Source organism: Galeopterus variegatus, unplaced genomic scaffold (assembly GCF_000696425.1).
Source record: "Galeopterus variegatus unplaced genomic scaffold, G_variegatus-3.0.2 Scaffold9598, whole genome shotgun sequence".
Classification (NCBI taxonomy): domain Eukaryota; kingdom Metazoa; phylum Chordata; class Mammalia; order Dermoptera; family Cynocephalidae; genus Galeopterus; species Galeopterus variegatus.
Genome location: NW_007735709.1, coordinates 44,072 through 66,997, shown reverse-complemented (window position 1 = coordinate 66,997; position 22,926 = coordinate 44,072). Strand labels below are relative to the sequence as shown.

General features: G+C 34.9%; 1 protein-coding gene across 1 annotated transcript; it reads right to left on the bottom strand.

Moving 5' to 3' along the window:
* Nucleotides 1-3,794: 3,794 nt before the first annotated feature.
* FBXL21 (F-box and leucine-rich repeat protein 21) lies at nucleotides 3,795-9,489 on the bottom strand. The gene is made up of 4 exons (XM_008593746.1): nucleotides 9,112-9,489; nucleotides 8,428-8,550; nucleotides 5,527-5,698; nucleotides 3,795-4,762 (listed from the first exon to the last, which is right to left on the bottom strand). The coding sequence occupies exons 1-4, from the start codon at nucleotides 9,475-9,477 to the stop codon at nucleotides 4,119-4,121; spliced, it is 1,305 nt and encodes a 434-aa protein (XP_008591968.1). The 5' UTR covers nucleotides 9,478-9,489; the 3' UTR covers nucleotides 3,795-4,118.
* Between the last annotated feature and the right edge of the window lie 13,437 nt (nucleotides 9,490-22,926).

Below are 22,926 nucleotides of genomic sequence, written 5' to 3'. Positions count from 1 at the left end.
TGATTTCACACCCAAACTTTGATATTTGGATGTGAAGTAATTTCTTGGGGCTCTCTGATCTTTCTGTCCCCTATGGGATCTGGGTGGTTTTCTTTACATTTCTTAACCCTGAAGAACTAGGACAAATAAACAAGTAAATTCAAGCTAATCCAGACTAAATTTTTGACAACTCTAAAACTAGCTATGGTTCTGCTAGAAAATAAGAAAAAACCTGAAAGCGTTTCTATGGTACAAGAATGAAGAGTGGTTCACAATGCTAGACATAGTACACATTTAATAAATATTAGTTGAATAAATTGCAGGCTTTTTTTGAGTTAGGGTAGTAGAGATTCTCAGCAATATCTTTAGGGTTTGTCAAATTGGTTGGAAGGAGAGCTACTTTCATGAATAAGAGAGGATTTCCTGGTCCTTCCACCCACACACTCCCACGCTATATATGAGTAACAGGTTTCCTAAGCAATGAATGACGACAGTCTAAGAAAACACAGATTTCAGTGAGGCTGCATTACAGCGAGTACTAGAAAGAGAAAGAGGTCTACCTTTACCTGAAGTATTGCATGGAACTGGGCCAGTTGGCCTCATCTAGGCATTTGCCTATTGCAGCTACTGGTTTCTACACATCACTGTATATCTATATATTATTCTGTCCTTGTTATGTTGACAACGGGTGCTAAAAGGAAACAAGACCATGCAAATGTTCAAAAGACAAAAAATAATTCTGGTTCCTTAGATTTCAGTTAGTCACTAAAAATGCATAAGTTGAATTAATCATTCTGGAAACTTTCTTTATAAATTCTTGCTTAAATTCTTTTCAAGTGTAGAAAATTCCAGTAGAATGATTCCATTCTTATGTGCTGATATGTTAGAGAAATGGCTGCATTTGTATACCAGGACATACGTATAAGAATGTTCATGGCATCACTATCAGTCATAGAAAAAACTGGAATAACCCAAATGCCCATCAACACTGAAATGGATAAATAAATTGTTATAGTCAGTCAAGGAATGGGATGTTATACAGCAGTCAAAACAAATGAACCTCAGCTAAACATAACAAAATGGATGAATCACAGCGATACAGTTTTAAGTTTAAAAAAATCCAAAACATTGCATAAAGCATAGTAATCTTTTTATAAAGTCATAGCAATTAAAATCAAAATAAAATTTCTAAGAACACATTCATATGTAATAAAAATACATATGTATAAGAAGGAAAGTAAGAAAATACTGTAATGAACACTAGTTACCTCAGGACTGGATGGGGGAGAAACACATAGAAAGGTTTAAATTATTAGCAATGCTGTAGTTCTGCAGTTGGGAGGCGATTTCGTGGGTATTTATTATTATAAATATTATGTTGTAAAGGCAATAGGAATTGCACACGGGTGGCCAGGAAGAAGAAAGAATTGATGATTCTCAGAGAGTTGAGAATCTACGGCACACAAGTAGTGCTTTCTTATACCCAGTTAGAAACTATTCTCTACTGTGTCATAACATCTTATACAAGACTAGCAAGTTAAGAATTTATTTTTTGGCTAAAAAAAAGAAAACTATATCCAACACTGTCTGATTTGATTATCTTCCTTACTTATCTCCTTGGTAACAAATAACTTTAGGTTGTTTCCAGGAATTAAATTTGCTTTCAAAAGATAAAGGCTGTGCTCTCATTGAGGACACAAAAACAGAAATAACACACAGGCTTTAAAGGCAATTTTAAAGGGAGTTCTAAAATATTTGAACAATGAAATCTATGCTTAGCCTTCCAAATAATCAACCTCCTCAAGTGATTATTAGGAGGCAAAAAACAGTTTGGATATTGATATTGTTTTTAAAATCAGAATCATTACCTGAAACGGAAAGCTTCCTCAAGGTAGAGCAATAATCTTACCCTTTGCCTAGCATTCTCACATCAGCTCAATGGAAATGCAAATTTTGAACCAAAGGACTTCTTTCTTGGAAAGAACTGGAATATGGCGCCCTCTGGTGAATTATATCAGAGTGGGTTTTTTTCCCCTTTTAGGTTTGGACATCAAAATATTATAAAGTTTCAAATGACAGAGGAGTAATAGTACTGAACAACTTACTTTTTCTTAGTAAAACAGGTTAAAATACATACTTTAAAAATCATGTTTTCAGATATTGTCAGGTTTGGTAACCATATGTTGATAATGTGAATAAAATCAATTTTTATTTTAAAAATGTTTTGTGTTATCTGTAGGAAATTAATGAAAGAACAAGATAAATACCAATTTAAGAGGCCCCACCTATAGAGGGAAGAATTCTTACATCCTTGTGACAACATCTATCACACCTAGTTGTATATTAACAGCAATGCATATACACTTAAAAATTTGCTTGCCTCCTGACTCATCTTTCCAATATTTTGTACAATATAAACGAGGCCAGAAAGGCTAGTAAGGAAGGAAAAGCAAAAATTTTTGTGTTTCTTCACTACAGCCTACAAGAGGCGCCCCCCCCCCGCTGCTTTCCCTTTATTTTTTGCCAACATGATTATCCAAACTTTTTCAGAATCCTCTAACAGATGTAAAGAAACATTTTTAACATGAACAAGTTTGCCTAGATAGATATAGAAAGCATCACTTATAAATCACAATGTATTCTGATTGCTTAATAGGTGAAAATATTAACATTTTTTTTCCTAACTGAAAATATTGCAAACTAGAAAATAATAAACATATTTGATTTTCTTTTTTTAGTTTAATTGAATTCCTAGAAAGAAATTTAAGATATTGGGGAGAAGACTTATGGGAAGAAGTTTAAAAAAGAAAGTACTTAAGTATAATTTATTGAGTGCCTCCTATGCACTAACTTGCATGTTAGACACAAGGGATATAACAGTGAGCAAAAGCCAACAGTGATCTTGCACTGATGGAGTTTACAGTGCAACAGAATAACAGGTAATAATCAGAAAAGTAAATGGTAAATTACAACAGTGAGAAGTGGCACAGAGAACAGCCACAGAGTGCTGAATGCATATGCACCAGGGACCTGACCTATGAGTGGGGAATGGGCCAGGTGTCAAGAAAGGCTTCCATGAGGAAGTGACTTCTAGAGGACAGATCTCAAGGAGCACAGAGAGGAAGATAAGTTGGAATAAAAGTATGCGCAAATGCCTTGTGACTAGACAGTGCATGGCAGTGCTAAGAATCAGAGAGTGGGAGCAGAAGGGGAAGGAGCAACTGGTGGGAAATGAGGCAGCAGAGATGAGCCAGACCTTGTAGGGCTTTGTGGGTCATTTTAAGGATAGATTTTCATTTAGTGGCAATAGGTAGCCACTTAAAAAGTTTTAACTGTACTGCTAGTTAAATGATAAGGTCACTTATGCAAAGGATCTGGCATAATCCCAAATCCATAGTAGTAGGCCAGTAAATGCCCATTCCCTCGCAAACACATCCTGCAAAATTTACCTCTTTATCTAGAGAGTGTATTTAATCAATTAACAATCACAGTATCTTTTTTCTTTTCACAGTGAAGATCTTTATATAATGAATTAGCATTATTTAATTTTAATCTAATGTCAATTATCTCCCAGGTTAATATAATAAAGTAGAATTGAATGTGTATTGGAAATTATAAATTGTTCATTGAATGACAAGATAATCTCACAGTGCCAAAATTTTTATAAGTACAATTAAGTAAGCCTCTGTATCTGTATCTTGATTTTTCTGTTAGTTTCTAATACCATGTATTTTGCAAAATATATTAATACCAAGATGAAACAGAAGCAATTAAAACAATATGAGGTTGTAAAGTAAAAGACATAATTTAAAGGATTCAAGTTCAATATTATAAATTTACTTAGCAAGCTAAAATATGCCTTCAAGGAAGGCTGAGGAATCTACTTAGAAACTATCCATAGTTTTTAGCATATCAACCATCTAATCCATATACAGTGTCTGTGCCCTATTTATAGAGATTTCAAGCTTTTCAAATTTCTCATATTTTCTCAAATGTTTCTGCAGCAATCCATTAAGACAGTTTGCAAAGGATAAAATACTTAACCTGAAATATTTCAACAGTGCATCTTAAAATTACATTTGCATAGGAAAAAAGCAGCTACTGATTAAAAAAAAAAGTTCAGAATCTTTGGTAGCCAATTACCAGATAGGCATCACATCAGGGAACCATACTCTTCCCAAGTATTTAGAGACTTGAGTGTGAATTTCATCAAGGCTATAATTGTCATCAGGGATCAAAACTTCCTCCATTATAGAGAGCTGGGTTAGCCTTCTCCCACAGAGTCTTACAAACTCAATGAATGCACTGCAACTAACTTCACATTCGCTGAGGCCCAAGGCTGTCAAATTTTTACAGTGTTGAGCAATGCAAATGAGTTCATTATCAAGGGGCTGCAGACCATTAGCACATACCACTAATTCAATTAGTCTTGGACAGTTAAGACCTATCCTTCCTAGAATTGGTTTGCTTACTGAACAACCAAAATAAAGGTGAGTAACAGGGGTTTCTTCTTTGAAGAATGTCTTGAATTCCTCTTCATATAAAAAGAAGTACATCACAACATTAACTCCAGGCGAGTGTTTAATAAGTGCATCCCAACTGTGTTTTTTAATAGAATGAAATTCATTCTGTCCAGGGTTTTCACTCACAACATCAATTCGAAGATGTTCAAGGTTAACATGAGTCTCACTTGAAAGTGCTAGGAGAAGCTCATCACTTAGAATGTAGTAATTCAATGCCAGTTCTCTGAGGCCTCGACAATGATCAGCTACACAAAGGATTCCTGTGGAAAAATGAAAAATTCTTAAGAACAAATAATCATACTAATACTAATATAGCATTTTATAAATTTAAATTTTATATTAGTTATTCATTACTTGCTAAAATAGATATCTAACAATTTCTGAGAAGATGGTTGTCAAGATATATAATTATATATACAGTTGGCCATCCTTACCCGTGTGTTCTGCAACTGTGATTCAACCAAACGCATAAAAAATATTTGGGAGAAAAAAAACATTGCATGTGTACTGAACACGTACGGACTTTTGTCACTATTCCTTAAACAATACAGTATAACAGCTATTTACATAGCATTTACATTGTATTATCTATTATAAGTAATCCAGAGATGATTTAAGGTATACAGGAGGATGTGCATAGGTTATATGCAAATACTACACCATTTTATATCAGGGACTTGAGCCTCTGTGAATTTTTGGTATACTCAGGAGGTCCTGGAACCAATCCCTCATGGATACCAAGGGATGACTGTATAATACAAGGGTATTTCAAAAAGTCCATGGAAAAACAGAATTAAAAGATAATATGAATCTTTCCACAAACTTTTTGATGATCCCTTATATATATTACTTAAAATACTCTCAGGAGAAACAATTTAAACTCTATCTAGCTGGCAAATTAAGACTTCTTCTGAATAAAATTACATTAATGAATTATGTTTCAGAAGCATGTAATTTTCAGTAAAAAATTGCATTATTACCATAATTTTAAAAAAGCATTTAATCTTTAAAAACTATAACATACCATCAGATGAAACATGAGGGCAGCTACTCATTTTTAGGAGTCTTAGAGTATCACTATTATTGGCCACAAGAATCTTCAGTGAAGGATCATCTACTGGTGTGTCTTCAATTTTGATCGACGATAATGATTTTGAGTTGACAAAAACAACTATAAGTGCTGACACAAAATAAGACTTGCATGGCAATAAGAAAAAATGATAAAAACATTGTTTAAAAATCTACAGATTCAATCGAATAATTCATTAAAACTATTTATGTCAACAACATATGATAACAGCAAAAGCAATCAACATAACTGTTTTTCGTAATGCCATTAACCAGCAGAAGACATTTTTATAAAAAAATATGTTTTTATACTTTTACAACTGATGAATGGAATGGTAAGAAAGAAAGAAGTTTCAAAAATTTCATAAAACAGATCTTCCAATTATTTTCAACCCTAGGGCTTGATTTTCAGTATTAAAAGGATATAATTATATCTATTTCCTAGAATAGGGGTTGGCAAATCATGGCCTACCAGCCAAATCCAGTCCAGTTTCTATATTGTCCATGAGCTACGAATGGTTTTCACATTTTTAAGTGGTTGAAAAAAATTTTCTAAATAATGATATTTTGTGACATGACAATTACATAAAACTCAAATTTTATTGTCCATAAACAAAGTTTGATTGGAACACAGCCATACCCCTTCATTTATGTATTGTCTATGTCTGCTTTCACAATGCAAGGCTAGAGCTGAGTATCTGACTCAGAACTATGTGGCCTGAAATATTTACTCTCTGGACCTTTTGACCCCTGTCCTAGAAGAAATAGATTTTTATCTGTTTTATTCACTACCATATTTCCAACACCTAGAATAGTATCTGGCACACAGTAGATGGTTGATAAATATTTGTTAAAAGAATAAATAAATAAATAGATGTCACAATCTTCAGTGACATGCTTTTCCTAGGAAATTATCTAAGCAAAGTAAAGCCAAGTCTTTATATGTTTGAAGGTTTATAAATTAAAGCTTATAGTTTGACCTCAAAATGGGTAAAACTTCATAAGTTTTCAGACCCACTATTTTTGGGCAAAGATAAAGTCTGGAAACCAAATCCAAGCATGATCACTTTTCATTTTTCAACATCAATTTGGATTCTACTAAAAGTTCTAGTGTTCCTTTTAGAATGACTAAATTAATTATAAGTGATAATTCATTTATAAGAAAATTTACTGTTTTATACTAATCGTAAATTGGTTTCTATGAATTTTCCCGTGGTGAAGGGCTAGACCTCTACTAAATTTTATGGTGCCAAAATTATTTGAGAAATATAAATACAGCACTTTTTCTTTATAAAATATAAGGTTTATTTTCCCTCTCATCAGCCCTCAATTGATGGACACGGAAAAAAAAAAAAAAAAAAAAAAAAAAAAGATAAACAGGCTAGCAGAAATGCAGCTAAAACGGCCCGTGGCGTGCTCAGGAGAGTGCGGCGCTGGGAGCGCAGCGACGCTCCCGCAGCGGGTTCGGATCCTATATAGTAACAGCCGGTGCGCTCACTGGCTCACTGGCTGAATGCGGTGCGGGCGACACCACACCAAGGGTTGCGATCCCTGTACCGGTCATGAAAAAGACAAAAAAAAAAAGAAATGCAGCTAAAAGATAGTCATGACCCAGTTTAGGAGAGAGACACTGTTGCTATTCCTCTATCCTCTTCTACAGGAAGGTTTCCATTAGCCGGTTTTACCAACAACCATAACTTAGGGCTTATTACATATCAGGCATTATTCTAATTCTTAGTTTAAAATGGTAAATAAATGGATAGAATCTCTGCCTTCAACAAGTTCATGTTTAGCATGGAGAGAAGAGACTAAACATGATAACTAAATAAATAAGGTAGTTTCAAGTAGGGATGAATGATAAAAAGAAGATAAAATATTGCAATATAGTAAAGAATAACAGGAGGAGAGGGTGTTGTTTTAGCAGAAGTGGCTAAGGCAGGACATGGCCTTCACGTGGGGGCCTGAATGAAGACAAGAGAGTTTCTGTGGCAGAGTCTGCTGTTGTTTGCTGACAACCAGTCACTCTTTCTTCTTCGGTAATCCAGTCCCAAGTTTTAGCTGGGCACATTGCCACCTAGGTGAAAGATCTCCCACCCTCCCTGAAATCTGGTGTGGCCACAGAATGAGGTATGAACAGAAGCATGATGTGGTCCTCATGGGTGGTCTCCTTGCAAAGGAGAAGGCATATACCCACTTTCCCCATTTCTTCCATCCAGGTGCCTAGAACAAGGGCGTGACAGCTGGAAAATGAAATGTCAGGCAGACATCTTGGAAAATGAAAATGAAGAAAACACTTTGGGGGAGAATGGAGTAGCTGGAGAGATCCTGAGTTCCTAACAACTTCATACCAGCTATTCACTGTCTTACCTGTGAACTTCTTTAATGTAAGAGAAATAAACTTCAATCACGTTGTTTAAGCTGCTGTTGTTTTGGAGCTTCAACTATACAAATAAAAACATCATTCTAACAAGTATAGTTCATTTAGTTAAATATTATATTGTTCCACCTCCAATGGAGAGGCTATAGAATTATAGGAAAAACGTCCACTATTGCCACTACATGCTCTGTATTCAAAGTAACCATGTAAACTGGCACTTGAACATGGTAAGCATAACATCTAAATTTTATATTATTGACACTGTAGAAGCAATTACTAAAATTATAAAATACATCTAAAAAATGAAAACTGCACAAACTATTTCAGCAAAAATAAGTATCAGTCAACAGAAAACTGCTTTAAATAATACTTTGAATATAAGTACGATATGGGCTGTCTTTAGGATAAGAATCCTTTTTGCCTAGTTTGGCAATATTTAAGAATTTTAGTATATCTCAGAAAAACTCATAGTATCCTTACCTTTGACGCATTCATAAAACTTGGCTTGGCAGTTGAAATCAAGCCCAAGGTCTGGATAGAACAATTTACCAGCTGAGAAAGTATATCCCAAGCAGCTTCTGCTGATTCAGTACTACTATCAACCTATAAAGACAATTTTTAATCTTAAATAATTTCCTGAAGGTAATTTAGCAGGAAGTTACTGGAAATATGTTTAATAGAATTCAATTGCAAAATTTTATTTATCCCTTCAAGGTATGATATGAGTATTTTTTCTTTATACAAAATGTCTCATTTTATAAAGTGAGAAGAGATTATGACAAATTGACTTTTTTTTTTTTTTGGCAATTTGCTAGTACAGGAATCCGAAACCATGACCTTAAGGTTATAAGGCTGTGCTCTAAACAACTGAGCTAACTGGCCAGCCTGACAAATTAACTTTCTAAGCACCTCATACCTTCAAATCTTTTACAATTACCTGAATTTTAATAATACATCAAGATGAAGGAAACTGAAGTTTAAGTTAGTCAATTACAGCTCAAGTTCTATATCTCGATCTACACAAATAACTACAAAAAAGCAGGAAACAGTTTGAGATAAAACTTCTGCAATTCAGTGACTGCCTCAAAATAAGGATCTAGATACACAAAAACGTTGTTAACAAGATGTAAGGCATTGTTTCTATTTAATGCTTATTCTTCTTACCTTAAAGCTGACATATTGGAGATGGGCAGCATGCTTTTTAATGATCTGCTGAATGAGATCAGGATGAGTGGACTTAAAATATGAAGTAGCTGACTGGTTCAATTCAAATTCAAACTTTCTCCAAAGGTCGGGTATATGAAAAACTTCGTTCCATCTCCTACATACAGAAGATGCATGGGCCCTATCTATCAAAGGAAGATATTGAAAAATTTGTAATACCACATGGTGAGGCAAACTTCCCCAGTCTAGACAAATAGTGTACATATAAGTCTGGTTGAGAGAAGTGTAGAACCCAAGTTTTGGCTGTTTCACTGCTGGTGAAGACTGGACAGTTTTATTCACAATAGATAAATTGTTCCTCTTCATTCTGTAAACATTAAAAAAAAAGTTAGGTGTGTGATCATTTTTTTTCTCATCTCCATCAAATACCTGTACTCTAATTGTATAGGGTTACATTAGAAAATGGCATATAGTTTAAAACAATTTTAGTAGTAGTCTTCCATTTTAATGCACTGATAGATGTTACTTCATGCTGAAGATACAGAGATAAATAAGAGCAAATCTGTTCTCAAAGAGCTCTGGTCAAGTGGTGAAATACAGTAATAAATGCTATGATTGAAGTTAGGACAAGTTGCAATGGGGGAAAAAAAGAATGGGATTGACTGAGTTTACATGTGGGAGAGGTGGGTGGGGAGGCTTTCAAGAAGTGGTGTCCAAGGAAGCAGTGTATGTTTCAGGTTTTTTCCTGGACAATTACTGTATCTTAATATCTCCTACAAAGGAGGAGGCAATACATTGCAATTGTGTGAAGAATTCCTGGGAGATCTGGGAGACAATAAAATGTAATTAAAAGCATAGGTCTGGATATGTCCCAGCTCTGCCACTTATGAAACATGTGATCTTGTCAGAGCAAATTATTCCAAGCCTCAGTTTCCTCATCTTTATAGCAGGGATAACAGCAGTATCTATCTCATAAGGTTGTGAGGATTGAAGTATTTTAAGTAGAAGCACATAGTACGTGCTCAATAAAAGTTGTAGTCTGTGTTGCTATATTAAACTATCCAAAGCATTTTTCTTAACTATTTTCGTTACTTAAATCAAAGCACAATATTAACAAAAAGTCAAATGATCTGCAACAATTTGCAGATGACAGCCAGGACACAGGAACTCTAGAGAAGTTGGATATGGCAGGGGCAGTCTTTGTGCAAACAACATAGCTGATCCCCTCCAGTTAATGTAAAACAGCAAGGGAATGAGCATTCTCCACCCCCAAAGAGAACTGATTAATCTCCAGGCATAAGCCAGCTTGGCATACTTGAAGTCCAGATATATCCAAATATACCTGGTCATCTTGTATCTATATTTCATATAAGAATCCAAAGTATTTTAAGTATACAATTATTTGAAAGGCAAAATAATGGTAAGAGTGGTTCTGAATTTTACTTAACTTTGGTTAACTATTTAACCTTCCTTTCGCCCTTCAATGTTAGGAATGTATATACGGAAGATTCCATGTCATAATTGAAACACACTTTCAAATCTGATGAAATATTTATTTAATATATAAATATCTCTGTTTCGTGATCCTCTCTGTCTGATGTGAAATTTCTTAATCACAAAACAGAGTTAGATCCCAGAAGTAGGACTAACCTACAAAGGCACTGAACAAAATGAAAAGTCATCTTTAGGGTTTAGAAAACTGAAATGGAAAGCAAAAATAGCTGCAAAGCTGTACCTCAAGCATCAGGCAAAAGAGCTACAACACACTTTTTGGTCTGACTAAACCAGTTATGTGTATAACTTACAACTTGTCCAGCAACACACGAAAATGCTGGCTATCAATAACTCAAAGCATATGCTATTTTAAAAGGGTCAATCTACTCTTTAATGCTAATTCCCTAACATAGTAAGGTAAAGGAATAGATTTTGGATTCTAAACTCAGCTGTGGAGCACATTCATCAACATTTTGTTTGCAAATGTTTCATTTGGTACCTACAAAATGGATAGTTAAAATTTCACTAAGCTATTACAAAAAAAGTTATCCCTAATATGAGGGGTCTTCAAAAAGTTCATGCAAAGATTTGTATTAGATTTAATTCCATTTTTCCATAAACTTTTTGAAGTACCCTTGTATAATCCTTTACTAGAAAAGCAGTGAAGCCAAACATAAAACAAAGACTTCCCCCAAATGCCAGGTTAGAAAACTTCCTTGCAGTTCTAAATAAAGGGATTGTGCTACATATCAAATCTGATTGTATGCAACATAGATAGGTAGTTAAAATTATTTAGCAAAATCATTAAATTGCCAATTCACTGACAGAAGAATCACTATAAATAATTAAAAGGTATTAATACCAATAATTTATCAAAAATAACATTTTATTTTTCTTTCTCCTTGTGCATATTTTCAGAGCATAAAAGTCATCCACAAATCATTTAATATAAAATAACTTGATAGCTATGTGCATCAGTAAAATATATTTTAGAATGCACAACAAATTGATCTTTATTAGCTTGAAAACTTTAATATAAAAATTCCATCCTAAATATATATGACCATTTAAAAAATTGATCATTTCTTTTTCAAGCCTTTCTTACCTAAAGAAGGCTTCCAAGTTATAGTTCACTCTAAACCAACGAAATGAAGTCACTGCTGCCATGGGGTACTCACCAACATCCATTTGATCTCACTTCCTATCTTGGCAAAATACCAAAAAGAACATTCCTCAGAATACATAAATAAACATCCAATAATTTTTATGCTTAGGATATTTATATATCACTGTATACACTGAAGGATTCTGTTAGACAATTATTGATTGCAAAACTACTTTTTGTCCATAAAAAAACTAGCCTGCTTAGTAGAAATATTGCCAACACTTGCCAGGAATTACACTAGAAGCTCTACTAAGGCTATGGAGCAAACACTCAAAGGGGCTCTGAAAATTCACATTTTAATTCATATGTATGGAGAAATATTACAAAAAATTTAAGTTAGTTCATGCTACACTGTTTTGTTTAATAGGCTGTGCAAATATTTCAGTTCCAGTTTTTAGCAACATGTGACACCATTACAGTTATAATAAACGGGCAGACATGTAACTTTTGTTATTTTATCATTCCCATACAAATACAGTCTGACTAATCTGCTGTTAATAAAATGTGTCTAAATTTTTTTTAAAATTTTCATTTATATTGATAGATTTGGCATTGACTCATTCACATCTCTCTAGGAGAAAAATCTCTGAACATGGAAAAAATAATAGATCTACACCAGGATAAAACTTTTGGCCTTGGCATCATGAATAAATTTTGTAAAAAGTAAAAATAAATACAAAATGCATTCTACTACTTTTGTAATTCAAACTCAACTACATTGAAGAGGTAGACAAGGCAACCTATTAATCCACTAAAAACTTCTTAGATATCTACTGTATACCACCGGCCAGTTCTCAATTTCTCTCCGAATCCCACTCCTACAGTAGAGCTTTGAAGGACAAAGGGAATGTATTTGGACTCAGTATCCACAATTTGATTTCTCCACTGCCATCTGTTGTTCTACTATTAGCCAAACCACTGTTGTCAAGATAAAGGAAAGGTTGGCTCTCCTTCCTTCACACTGCACTGCGCCCACGCCGTCGGCGGCCCCGCCCCCAGGTCCCCGCGCATGCGCCCGGCTCCCACGCGCCGCCGCGCGTCGCGATCGTCCCCCGAAACCCTCGACAGTCTCCGGGGGTCCCTGGGGACACCGCTTAGGGGGCGAGTGGGAGGTTTCCTTTCTGCTGGCCTTCAGCCAAAGCACTGTGACCACCTGCCTGTAAAACAGACGGCCGTCCTCTCCAAGTAGCAGTGAACTAACAGTTCCAGTTTCTAGGACTTGCCCTCCCCGAGAAGCGCACCGCTTTGTCAGTATACAAATACTTGAAATTTTCTAAATATCAAAAGTGGTAACAATTCAGTGTTAAACGTGTATATATTACCCTCCTGTCTTGTGCCTCATCTTCAGTCCCCGGGGGTGACCACTCAGTAGTTCGTTGTGCAGACTACCAGCACATACACGAACAAGTATATAGTGAGAGGTAAGGATTTTACTGCTTTTTGTTATTGTTTCTTTTTTAAAATTGAGATCAAACTATGCATAACATTCTGGAACTTCCCCGTTTTGTTTACATCATGGGCATAGTTCCTTATCGACCCACACAAATCCCTCTCATATTTTTTTTTAACAAACAGCTTTATTGAGGTATAATTGACAAACTGCACATACTTCAAACGTATAATTTAATGTTTTGACACCCTTGAAATAATTACTGCAATCAAGATAATGAATATTTACATATCTTCCCCAACTTTCCCTATGCCCCTCTGTAATCTGTCCTTCACTCTCTTTCCGCATTTGCTTTCTGACCCTAATCTAATCATATTGGTTTGTATTTCCAATTACATAAATGGAATCATATAGTGTGTACTCTTTTTATGTCTAGCCTTTTGCACTAAGAATAACTGTTTTGAGATTCATCCATGTTACTGCATGTATCAGGTTCATTTCTTTTCAGTGCTACTATTTCCATTGTACGGATATACAACAGATTGTGCATTCATCTGGTGAGGGACATTTGGGTTATTTATAATTTGGGGCTATTATAAATAAAGCTGCTATGAATATTACTATTCACATCTTTGAATGTACATATGCTTTCATTGCTCTTGGGTAAATACATAGCAGTGGAATAGCTGCATTGTGTAATAGGTATCTGTTTAACTTTTTTAAAAGACTGTCAATGTGTTTCCCAAAGAGGTTTGGACTATTTTACATTTCCCCCAGCAGTGTATTAGATTTCCAGTTACTCCTCATCCTCACCCACCCATGGTCAGTCTTTTAAATCTAATAGGTGTCCAGGGGTATTGCATTGCAGTTTTGATTTGCATTTCCCTAATGAAGAATGATGTTGAACATTTTTTTATGTGCTTATCTACCATCTATATATCTTCTATGCTGCCCAATTTTAATTGGATTGTTTCCTCATTACTGCATTTATAGAATTCTTTATGTGTTCTGGATACATGTCTTCTCTCAGATAAATAATATGTAACTATTTTTTCCCCAGTCTGTGGTGTGTCTCTCATTCTCTTAGCAGTGCTTTTTGAAGAGAAGAAGTTTTAATTTTGATGAAGTTGTTTATCGTTTTGTTCTTTTATGGATTATCTGTCTTATGTCAAATCTAAGAAATCTTTGTCTAAGCCAAGGTCACAAAGATTTTCTCCTGTATTTTCTTCTACACAGTTTATTGATTTAGATTTTACATTTAGATATGATCCATTTGAGTTACTTTTTGTGTATGGTGCCAGATATGAGTCAAAGTTCATTTTTTCATGTGTATGTACATCCAGTTATTCCAGCACCAGTTATTGAAAAGACTATTATTTTTCTCCACTGAATTGCCTTTGCATCTTCGTAGAAAATCAGTTGTTTGCGTATGTGTAGGTATATTTTTAGACTCTGTTGTTTCATTGATGTATTTGCCCATCTTTCTGCCAATTTCACATTGTCTTGATTTCTGTAACTTTATAATAAGTATGGAAATCAGGTAGTTTTAGCCCTTCAATTTGTTCTTCTTTTTCAAAATTGCTTTGTCTATTCTAGATTCTTTACATTTCCATATGATTTTTAGAATAAGCTTGTCAGTATTTACAAAAATGTTCCTGGGATTTTGCTGGTAGTTACTTTGAATCTGGAAATCAGTTTGGGGAGAATTCAAATCTTAAAAATGTTGAGTCTTCAAATCAGTGAACATGACTGATATATCTCTTTATCTATTTAAGTCTTCTTTAATTTCTCTCAGCAATGTTTGTAGTTTTCAGTGTATGAGTCTTGCACACATTTTGTCAGAAATATCTCTAGGTATTTCATTTTTTTTAAAAGGCTATTATATATAGTATCATTTTCTAGATTTTAATTTCTAATTGTTTGTTGCCAGTGTATAGACATACAATTGATTTTTTTTATATTGACCTTGTATCTTGCAACCTTGCTAAAATCACCTATTAGTTCTAAGAGTTTCCATTAGAATCTATTGCATTCCCCTGGATTTTTAGTTGTATGTGAATAAAGACAGTTTTACTTCTTTTCCAGTACAAATGTCTTTATTTTTTTTTTCCTTGCCTGATCACACCGTATCTCCAATACAGTATTAAATAATTAACATTAAATAAACAGAGATATACCAATCATGTTCATTGGTTTGAAGACAACATTTTTAAAATGTCAGTTCTCCACAAATTGATTTTTAGTTCAAAGTGAGAGCAGCCACCTTCATCTTGATCTAAGGGAGAAAGCATTCAATGTTTAAGCACTAAATATGATGTTAATATGAGATTTTTCATAGATGTTCTCCATCGGATTGAGGAAGTTCTCTTTTATTCCTACTTTGCTGAGAGTTTTTTTTAATGAAGAATGGATTTTAGATTTGGTCAAGTGCTTTTTCTGTGTCCATTGAGATTATCTTAGTAGATGTTCTCCATCGGATTGAGGAAGTTCTCTTTTATTCCTACTTTGCTGAGAGTTTTTTTAATGAAGAATGGATTTTAGATTTGGTCAAGTGCTTTTTCTGTGTCCATTGAGATTATCTTAGGGTTTTCTTTTTTAGTTTGTTAAAATGTTGAATTACATTGTTTGATTTTCAAATGGTAAACCAATCTTGCATTCCTAGGATAAACCTTACTTGGCCATGATGTCTTATCCTTTTTACCTATCACTGGAGTCAATTTACTAAAATTTTATTTAGAATTTCTGCATCTGTGTTCATGGGGGATATTGGTTTGTACTTTTTTTCTAATAATATCTTTGCAAGATTTTGATATCAGATAATGCTGGCATCATATAACGAGATAAGAAGAATTTTCTCCTATTCAATATTCTAGAAGAGTTTATATGGTATTATTTATTCCTTAATTTTCATAATATTTTCTTACTACCCTTTTAATATCTGTAGTATCTGTAATGATGTCACTCTTCTTATCCATGATATTGGTTATTTGTGTTTATACTCTTTACTTCATCAGTCTAGCTAAAGGATTATCAATCTTATTGATCTTCTCCAAGAACCAGCTTTTGATTTCATTGATTTTCTCTATTGTTTTTTCTGTTTTATATTTCATTGATTTCTGCTCTGATCTTCACTTCTTTGCTTTTAGGTTTAAATTGATATTTATTTCTAGTTCCTCAAGGTGGAAGCTGAGTTCATTGATGCGAGACCTTTTTTCTATGCTAACACAAGCATTTAGTGCTATAAATATCTTCTTAAGTACTGCTTTAGCAGCATATTTTCAGTTTCTAAACTCAGGGAGTCCACTAAACTCAGTCTGAGTTCACCCTTCCATTGTAGTAATTGCCTAGAAATTGTCACAAAGCAGTAAAATGTGGTAATCATAGTTCTTAGCTCACTTGTTTCCTGTCTCTTGGGGATCATTGTTTTTTGTTGCCTGATGTCCTGTTCTCAAAAGTCATTGTTGCATATATATTTTGTTAGTATTTGTTTGTTTTTTGTTCTTTCATGCAGAGGGTAAATCCAATCCCTATTTCTTTGTCTTGGTTGGAATGAGAAATCTCCTCTTTATACTTCATAATGGCCAAATGAGAAATCTGTTTATATGTAAACATTACAGTTCTTTTAACTGTTTTCCTATTGCTGGACATTTAGTTTTTACTATTGTGAAGTATAAGTATGTTGCGAAGATCATATACATTGATGTACTTCTGTGAATTTTACTGAAGACTGTTTCTAGTAATGGAATTGCTGGTTCAAATATTTTAGATTATGATAGAAACAGCCATATCTAAGATAATGTTAGTTAATTATGATATACTTTATTTTTAACTAAGGAGTACAGAATTATGCCAGTAATGATAATTTTTAAAAAAGAACATTTATGAATAGTCTTTTTGCAAGAAGTGTTATTGTTAAGCTTTGAGCAAATAGCCATTTTGGTCATTTGAGTCAGGATATGTTAGGCTATTCTGCAATAACAAACAGCTGCAAATCACAATGATTTAACAATACAAAGGTTTACTTCTTAATGATGCTACATTTCTCTCACAGTTTAGCTAGAATATCTGGTTCCTGTTGTCTTTATTCTGGGACCAAGGATAATGGAGCAGCCACTGTTTACAAAATTGTCAGACTGTGACTGAGGGGGAGAGACATTGGGCAGTATACACTGCATCTTAAACTTCTGACTGCATGTCAATTCCCCTCTCATTTCATTGGCCAAAACTAATGAAAACGACTACACCTAACTTTTTACTAGGTTAGAAAGTATAGTCCTACTACATGCCTGGAAGGAGAAATCTGGAATGTTTGGGAACAGCTGTATTGACTCTTACACTAGTAAAGTTATGCAACCAAAATTTCACCACAAGCATAAAAAGATGTGTCAGTTTTTTAAGGCTGTAAAGTACCAGAGTGGGCTGCTCCCAAGACCACCCTCACTTCTGATAAAAACTGCAGAGTTTGGGAGTCCTCAAGACTACCCTCAAATATAATAATTCTCTAGAAGGACTCACAGAACTCACTGAAAGCTGTTATGTTCATGGTGGTTGTTATTTATTACAGTGAAATGATACAGATTAAAATCAGCCAAGGTCATGAAGTAGAAACCAGAAGAGATCCATTTGCAGAGCTTCTAATTGTCCTCTTACAGTGAAATCATGGACAGCGCTAAATATCTCCAGGCAACGTTTATATGACAATACACATGGAGTATTGCCAACCAGGAAGCTCACCTGAGTTTTCTTTGGTGTTTGGTTATGTAGATGTGGTTGACTGCCTGTGTGGTTGACCTTTCGTCTCCAGCCACTCCCACCTGAGGTTGAGCTGATTCTGCATGGCCAAAGCCCCCACTATTTACCACATTGTTAGACTGTCCTGTGTCCTCCTCACACAGGAGTCAAATCATACCTGATTCAACATCATTTAGAACTCTGTAATGAAACTTTTTATATATTCTACTGAAAAGAAAAATACATTTGAACTATATCAGTAATAAATACCTAACAAAGAGTCTTTATTTTTGGCAGTGTGATGGGAAAAAACAGTGCCATATTTGGCTTAATATATAAACCATGCACTTCCCAGGAAAAGTTCAGGTACATTTTCCACTTTTCTCCCCTTGCACATTGCCAAACACATTACCTGCATAAAAGACACTCTAAGATTTTCCTTTGTTATGATTTGTACCACTTGAACCTGCAATGAATTTAATTATCCTCTGAAAGTCTATCCTATTTTCCTTTTAAGAATTTGGTCTTTATTATTTAAAAAGATGTGTAATCTATTTCCTAAATAGGTCAAGATTTTTTGCCTTTGCAAAAATCTCTTGAGATTTTTGAAATACAGCTTTAACTTCATATTCATGTAGATTAAGTTTTCCCTAAAGGAAATTAGCAAAGGAACTGCTTAGCTTTACTCGAAGATGAAAGCTATTCATTTTAAACCTCACACATCCCTGCTAGTATGTCTCTGAATGTAGAACTTGCTGTTGTTTGCACCTATACACAGAATGAAGCCCCCATCAACAGGGAATTGTGAAATAAGCATCTTTAAATGGGGTCAGGCTTAGTCATCACTGACAGCATGATTCAAGGCCATTCTCCTGTTCTGAAAAGTGAATAAAATCAAAGGCATTGTGTGGAGCTCAAGATTTCATTCACACCTTGTTTTTCTGGTGTTGTGGTAACCTCATCTGGCACAGCCTTGTGGATCTGAACTTATCACTTTTTCAAACAAGAAAAAAAAAATGATTTTTAACCTGCTGCTTTTCACTAATGTTTTTCTAGTCAAGCTTTTACATTGCAAAGTCTTCAAAATAAAGTGTAACATTGAATCGCCTTTTCCAACTTTGTAGATTACTTGGTTTTAAAAGCTGCAAATCAAGGGAAATAATTCTGCATCTACATTTTGTTTAAAAAGAAACAAATGACTTTATTGACATGTTTAAAAATTTCATTGGAATACTTCGTTAATCTAGAGAATTTTCTGCAGTCACTTTATTTATGAAAGACGAAACCTGTCAGCACAAATCTGGGATCATTGAGAGAAACAGGGTCAGTCATTTAAAATCACTTAGTAAAAGTAGGTTAATGGGTAATGTTTTATTGCTGTCCTGGTGATCAACCATTTTAAAAGGTATTTCAAGAAGTAATCATTAGCAAAAATGAAAATTTCTTAGGTTTTTGAACAAAAGAAAAATTTAGAAACTGAAATATTTCCCTTATAAAGAGTAGCGAACTCTTTCAAGGTACTAAATTTTAATTTCTTTGTTTATGGCAAGTTCTCTCATACTAATTTAATCTTTGAAAACTGACATATCTTACGATTGAAAATTAAGTACATAGTAGTTTAATTTGATTTACTGGTTTTAGAAAATGCTCCAAAGCATTTTGTTTTGTTTTGTTTTGTGTTAAATGATTATTGTTCACTAATAGAAGGAATATACTGTTTTGCTAATCATTACATTGAAATTATAAAGTATAATTGTCAGATAAAACAGAAAAAAATACTATAATATTTAATGGAAGTAATATTTAAATTGCCACAACATAATAGTGGACTGCTGGCAAACACACCAATCAAGTACCAAAGAGATAGGGCATCAAGTTATGAAGAAGACATTTTTTAAAAAACACTCACAGGCATCAACAAGGTTACCAATCAAGTATATGTAACCAATGCATGACAAAAAACAGTGCAGAAGAACAAACTGACCCACAGTTTATCTGTACAGCACAACTAGGTGCTCCCAACCATAACATTATTCACTACTGGTCACATTGTCTCTGAACACGCATACACCTACTGCCGAGTCTTAGACGGTGGCATTAAGTTATTACAAAAAATAGACATTAAAATAGATCACAGAATGTCTGACATTTACATTTCCCTGTATGGATTCCCTGTGTTTAGTAAAATGATGATAAAGGTAAACGCTAAAAGGGAGAGTTACATCTTCAAATCTTTCACATGGGATTGGCTCAGTTGGTTGGAGCACAGCCTTACAATCCCAAGGTCACGGGTTCAGATCCCTGTACTGGTCAGCTACAAAAAGAAAAAAATCTTTTTTATGAGTATTCTTATTTGAACCTTACAAAAGTGGGGTGAGGTATGCAGAACATGTACAAATAAAAGTGTAAGTGAAACCACTTCCATGACTGCATGCATATATGGCACTTGGAGTGGTGTGGGCTGTGAGGTGGGCTTTCAGTTAAAGTTCAGTCTCTTGAGAATGCACAAAGCTGTGTGTTAAGGGGAAAGAATTTCCCCCACAAGGAGGGAGCAGATTTCATGTGTGAGAGTTGGGACTATTTTCTTCCTACAGTGATGATTCTCAACATATATATTCAATTTGGGTTGAACCAGAATAAAAGAGTACATTTTAGATCCCCAAATCTTTGTCAAGCATTTTTGCTCTCATATTTAATAAAGGAGGTTTACTCTTCAGAGAAAATGTTGTTACTCATTTTGCTTTATCAACATCTACCACACAATTTTACTTTTAGGAAATTTTCAAAACTTTAAAAGGAAATCACGACACCATCCACTTTTGAATGTAAGTGTGTTTCGTTAAGAGCAAATTGCAGCTGAGTCATATCCTGAAAGTATATTGTTACTTTTAGTAGAATAATTATGCAGGAGCATCAGAAGAGAACCCAGCCAAACTCTTATTATATTGACACATTTCTGCCTCTTTTAAAGTTAAAAAATAATGGGAGGCATACCCAAATAGATTTCTGTGATTGAATGACATATTATAATCCTCTTTTGGCTTTGGTTTGTCGTTTTCGCAGGTCAAATCATGGACATTCCTCTATAGTACAATGAATGTAAAATGATCTGGGGGGTGCACTGTTTCGTTTTGTCCTATTCTGTGGCAAAAGACTATGAACTTAGTCACTGGCTTTTCCCTGACTGTCTGGCCAGTCTTCTCCTTGGCTGATCCCCCTCATTTCCCCAATCTCTAAATAGCGGACAGCCCTATGGCTCAGTCCCAGGAGCACTTCTCTCTACCTGCGCTCATTCTCTTGGTGAGGTTATTCCTTCCCATGGCTGTGGCTCAGTCCCTATGTGATTGACTCCCACATCTGTATCTCCAGCCCTGACCTCTCTCTTGAACTGCAGACTTTTATATGCAACTTCTACTTCTCTTGGGTTTCTAATAGTCATCTCATACTTGGGTCCAAAATGAATTCCAGATCTTCTTCTCCAAAACTTGCTTCTCTTGCTGTCTTCCTATCTCAGTAAAAAAAAAAAAAAAAAAAAAAAAAAAAGAAAGAAAGAAAGAAAGAAAGAAAACGAAATCACAGCTGCAAGGGTCCCTGTATGTTCCCTGGCATGATGTGTTCATTAAAAACCCTTTATAGAGGGGTTTCACTTTAGATAACCTTTTTTTTTTTTTTTTTTTTTTTGATTGACAATGCCCTGGAGATAAAGTCAAGTAGACACACTCACAACCCCTCCACCCCAACATCTCCAGCACATAACTTCTCCATTTATTGAAATAAACTCTGCCCCATAGGTATAAAGTCTGAAAGAAATTCCAACTGGGCTTAATTATGTTCATAGACTTCTGGAGGACCTTAGAAGTCATTTAGCATAACTCTTTCATTTTATAGGTAAGGAAATTGAGGTTCCAAAAAGTTAACGGCTGACCTATGAGCTCCTCAGTACAGACCCCATGTCTTAATTTTGTGTATGCTTGGAAATGACCAGAATGCATTTCTTGCAAAAGATCCTGCAATTCAGCATGGTCATTCTGCACTTCCTCTTTGTCTGAAAGTAATATTTGACTGGGCTTGTTGGCCCAGATGCTCTAAAAGTACCTGTATTTTAGGAATACAAACCATATACAATAATAAGGTTTGTAATGTGGGCCCAGGAGGAACTAACTTGTCATCTGCCTCTAAACTGGAGTAGCCCCGTGACCACAGCCACCAAAGTGGCAGATGGCCAGCAGTTTGGTCAGTATCATCTGCTTGACCAAAGAAAAAGCATGGTGGTGTGGAGAGAACCCTGGATAGGAGAAGATAAGCATGAGTCTTAGTCCAGACTTTGTTAAAATCCAGCCATTTAACTTTGGGCAAGCACTTCATCTTTTTGGGAAATAGATACTTTCCTAGTAAGTAACAAAACTTACTATCATCCCCTAGCACAAAGCTGATAGATTGGCAATGCACATGAGCAATACTTTGTTTTAAAGACAAAATGCCTTTCTGGTTCTTCCTCTGAATCTATCAAAGGCATGGAGAAAGAGATTGTCTGGAAAGACTGAGGGCACACTCTTTCCAGTTCATTTCTGTGGCCAGAAAATGGACACCAGGCAGGAACCAAGAAGATCCCTCCCCCAATCCAATTTCAACAGTGGACATGGGATCCATACTTGCCAGTGACAGTAACTGTGTTAGTCCATGTCTATTGCTTATAAAAGAATAACCGAAATCAGGTAATTTATAAAGAAATGACACTTATTTCTTACAGTTTTGAAGGCAGGGAAGTCCATGCTCCAGGTAACACATTTGGTGAGGGCCTTCCACAGCAATTCAGGGTATCACATGGCAAGAATGGGATGAGCAAGCGAGAATTAACCTCACTTGCCCTCATTATAAAGCCAAGAGAACCGCGCCCATTACTCCATGAATGGATCAGTCCATTCACCAGGACACAGTCACCACAATCTAATCACTTCTTAAAGGTCCCACCTTCCAAATACCGTAATTGGATTTCCCACCCTCTTCACACTGTTACAGTGGAGATCAAGTTCCA

What these genes read in the sequence shown, in the direction of transcription:
- FBXL21 (XM_008593746.1), bottom strand. Translation starts at nt 9,477, where the DNA reads ATGAAGAGGAACAATTTATCTATTGTGAATAAAACTGTCCAGTCTTCA. An exon ending in GTTTTATGAATGCGTCAAAG is followed by an intron (nt 5,699 to 8,427) that starts GTAAGGATACTA and finishes TTGCCATGCAAG; the next exon opens with TCTTATTTTGTGTCAGCACT. An exon ending in CCCTCATGTTTCATCTGATG is followed by an intron (nt 4,763 to 5,526) that starts GTATGTTATAGT and finishes ATTTTTCCACAG; the next exon opens with GAATCCTTTGTGTAGCTGAT.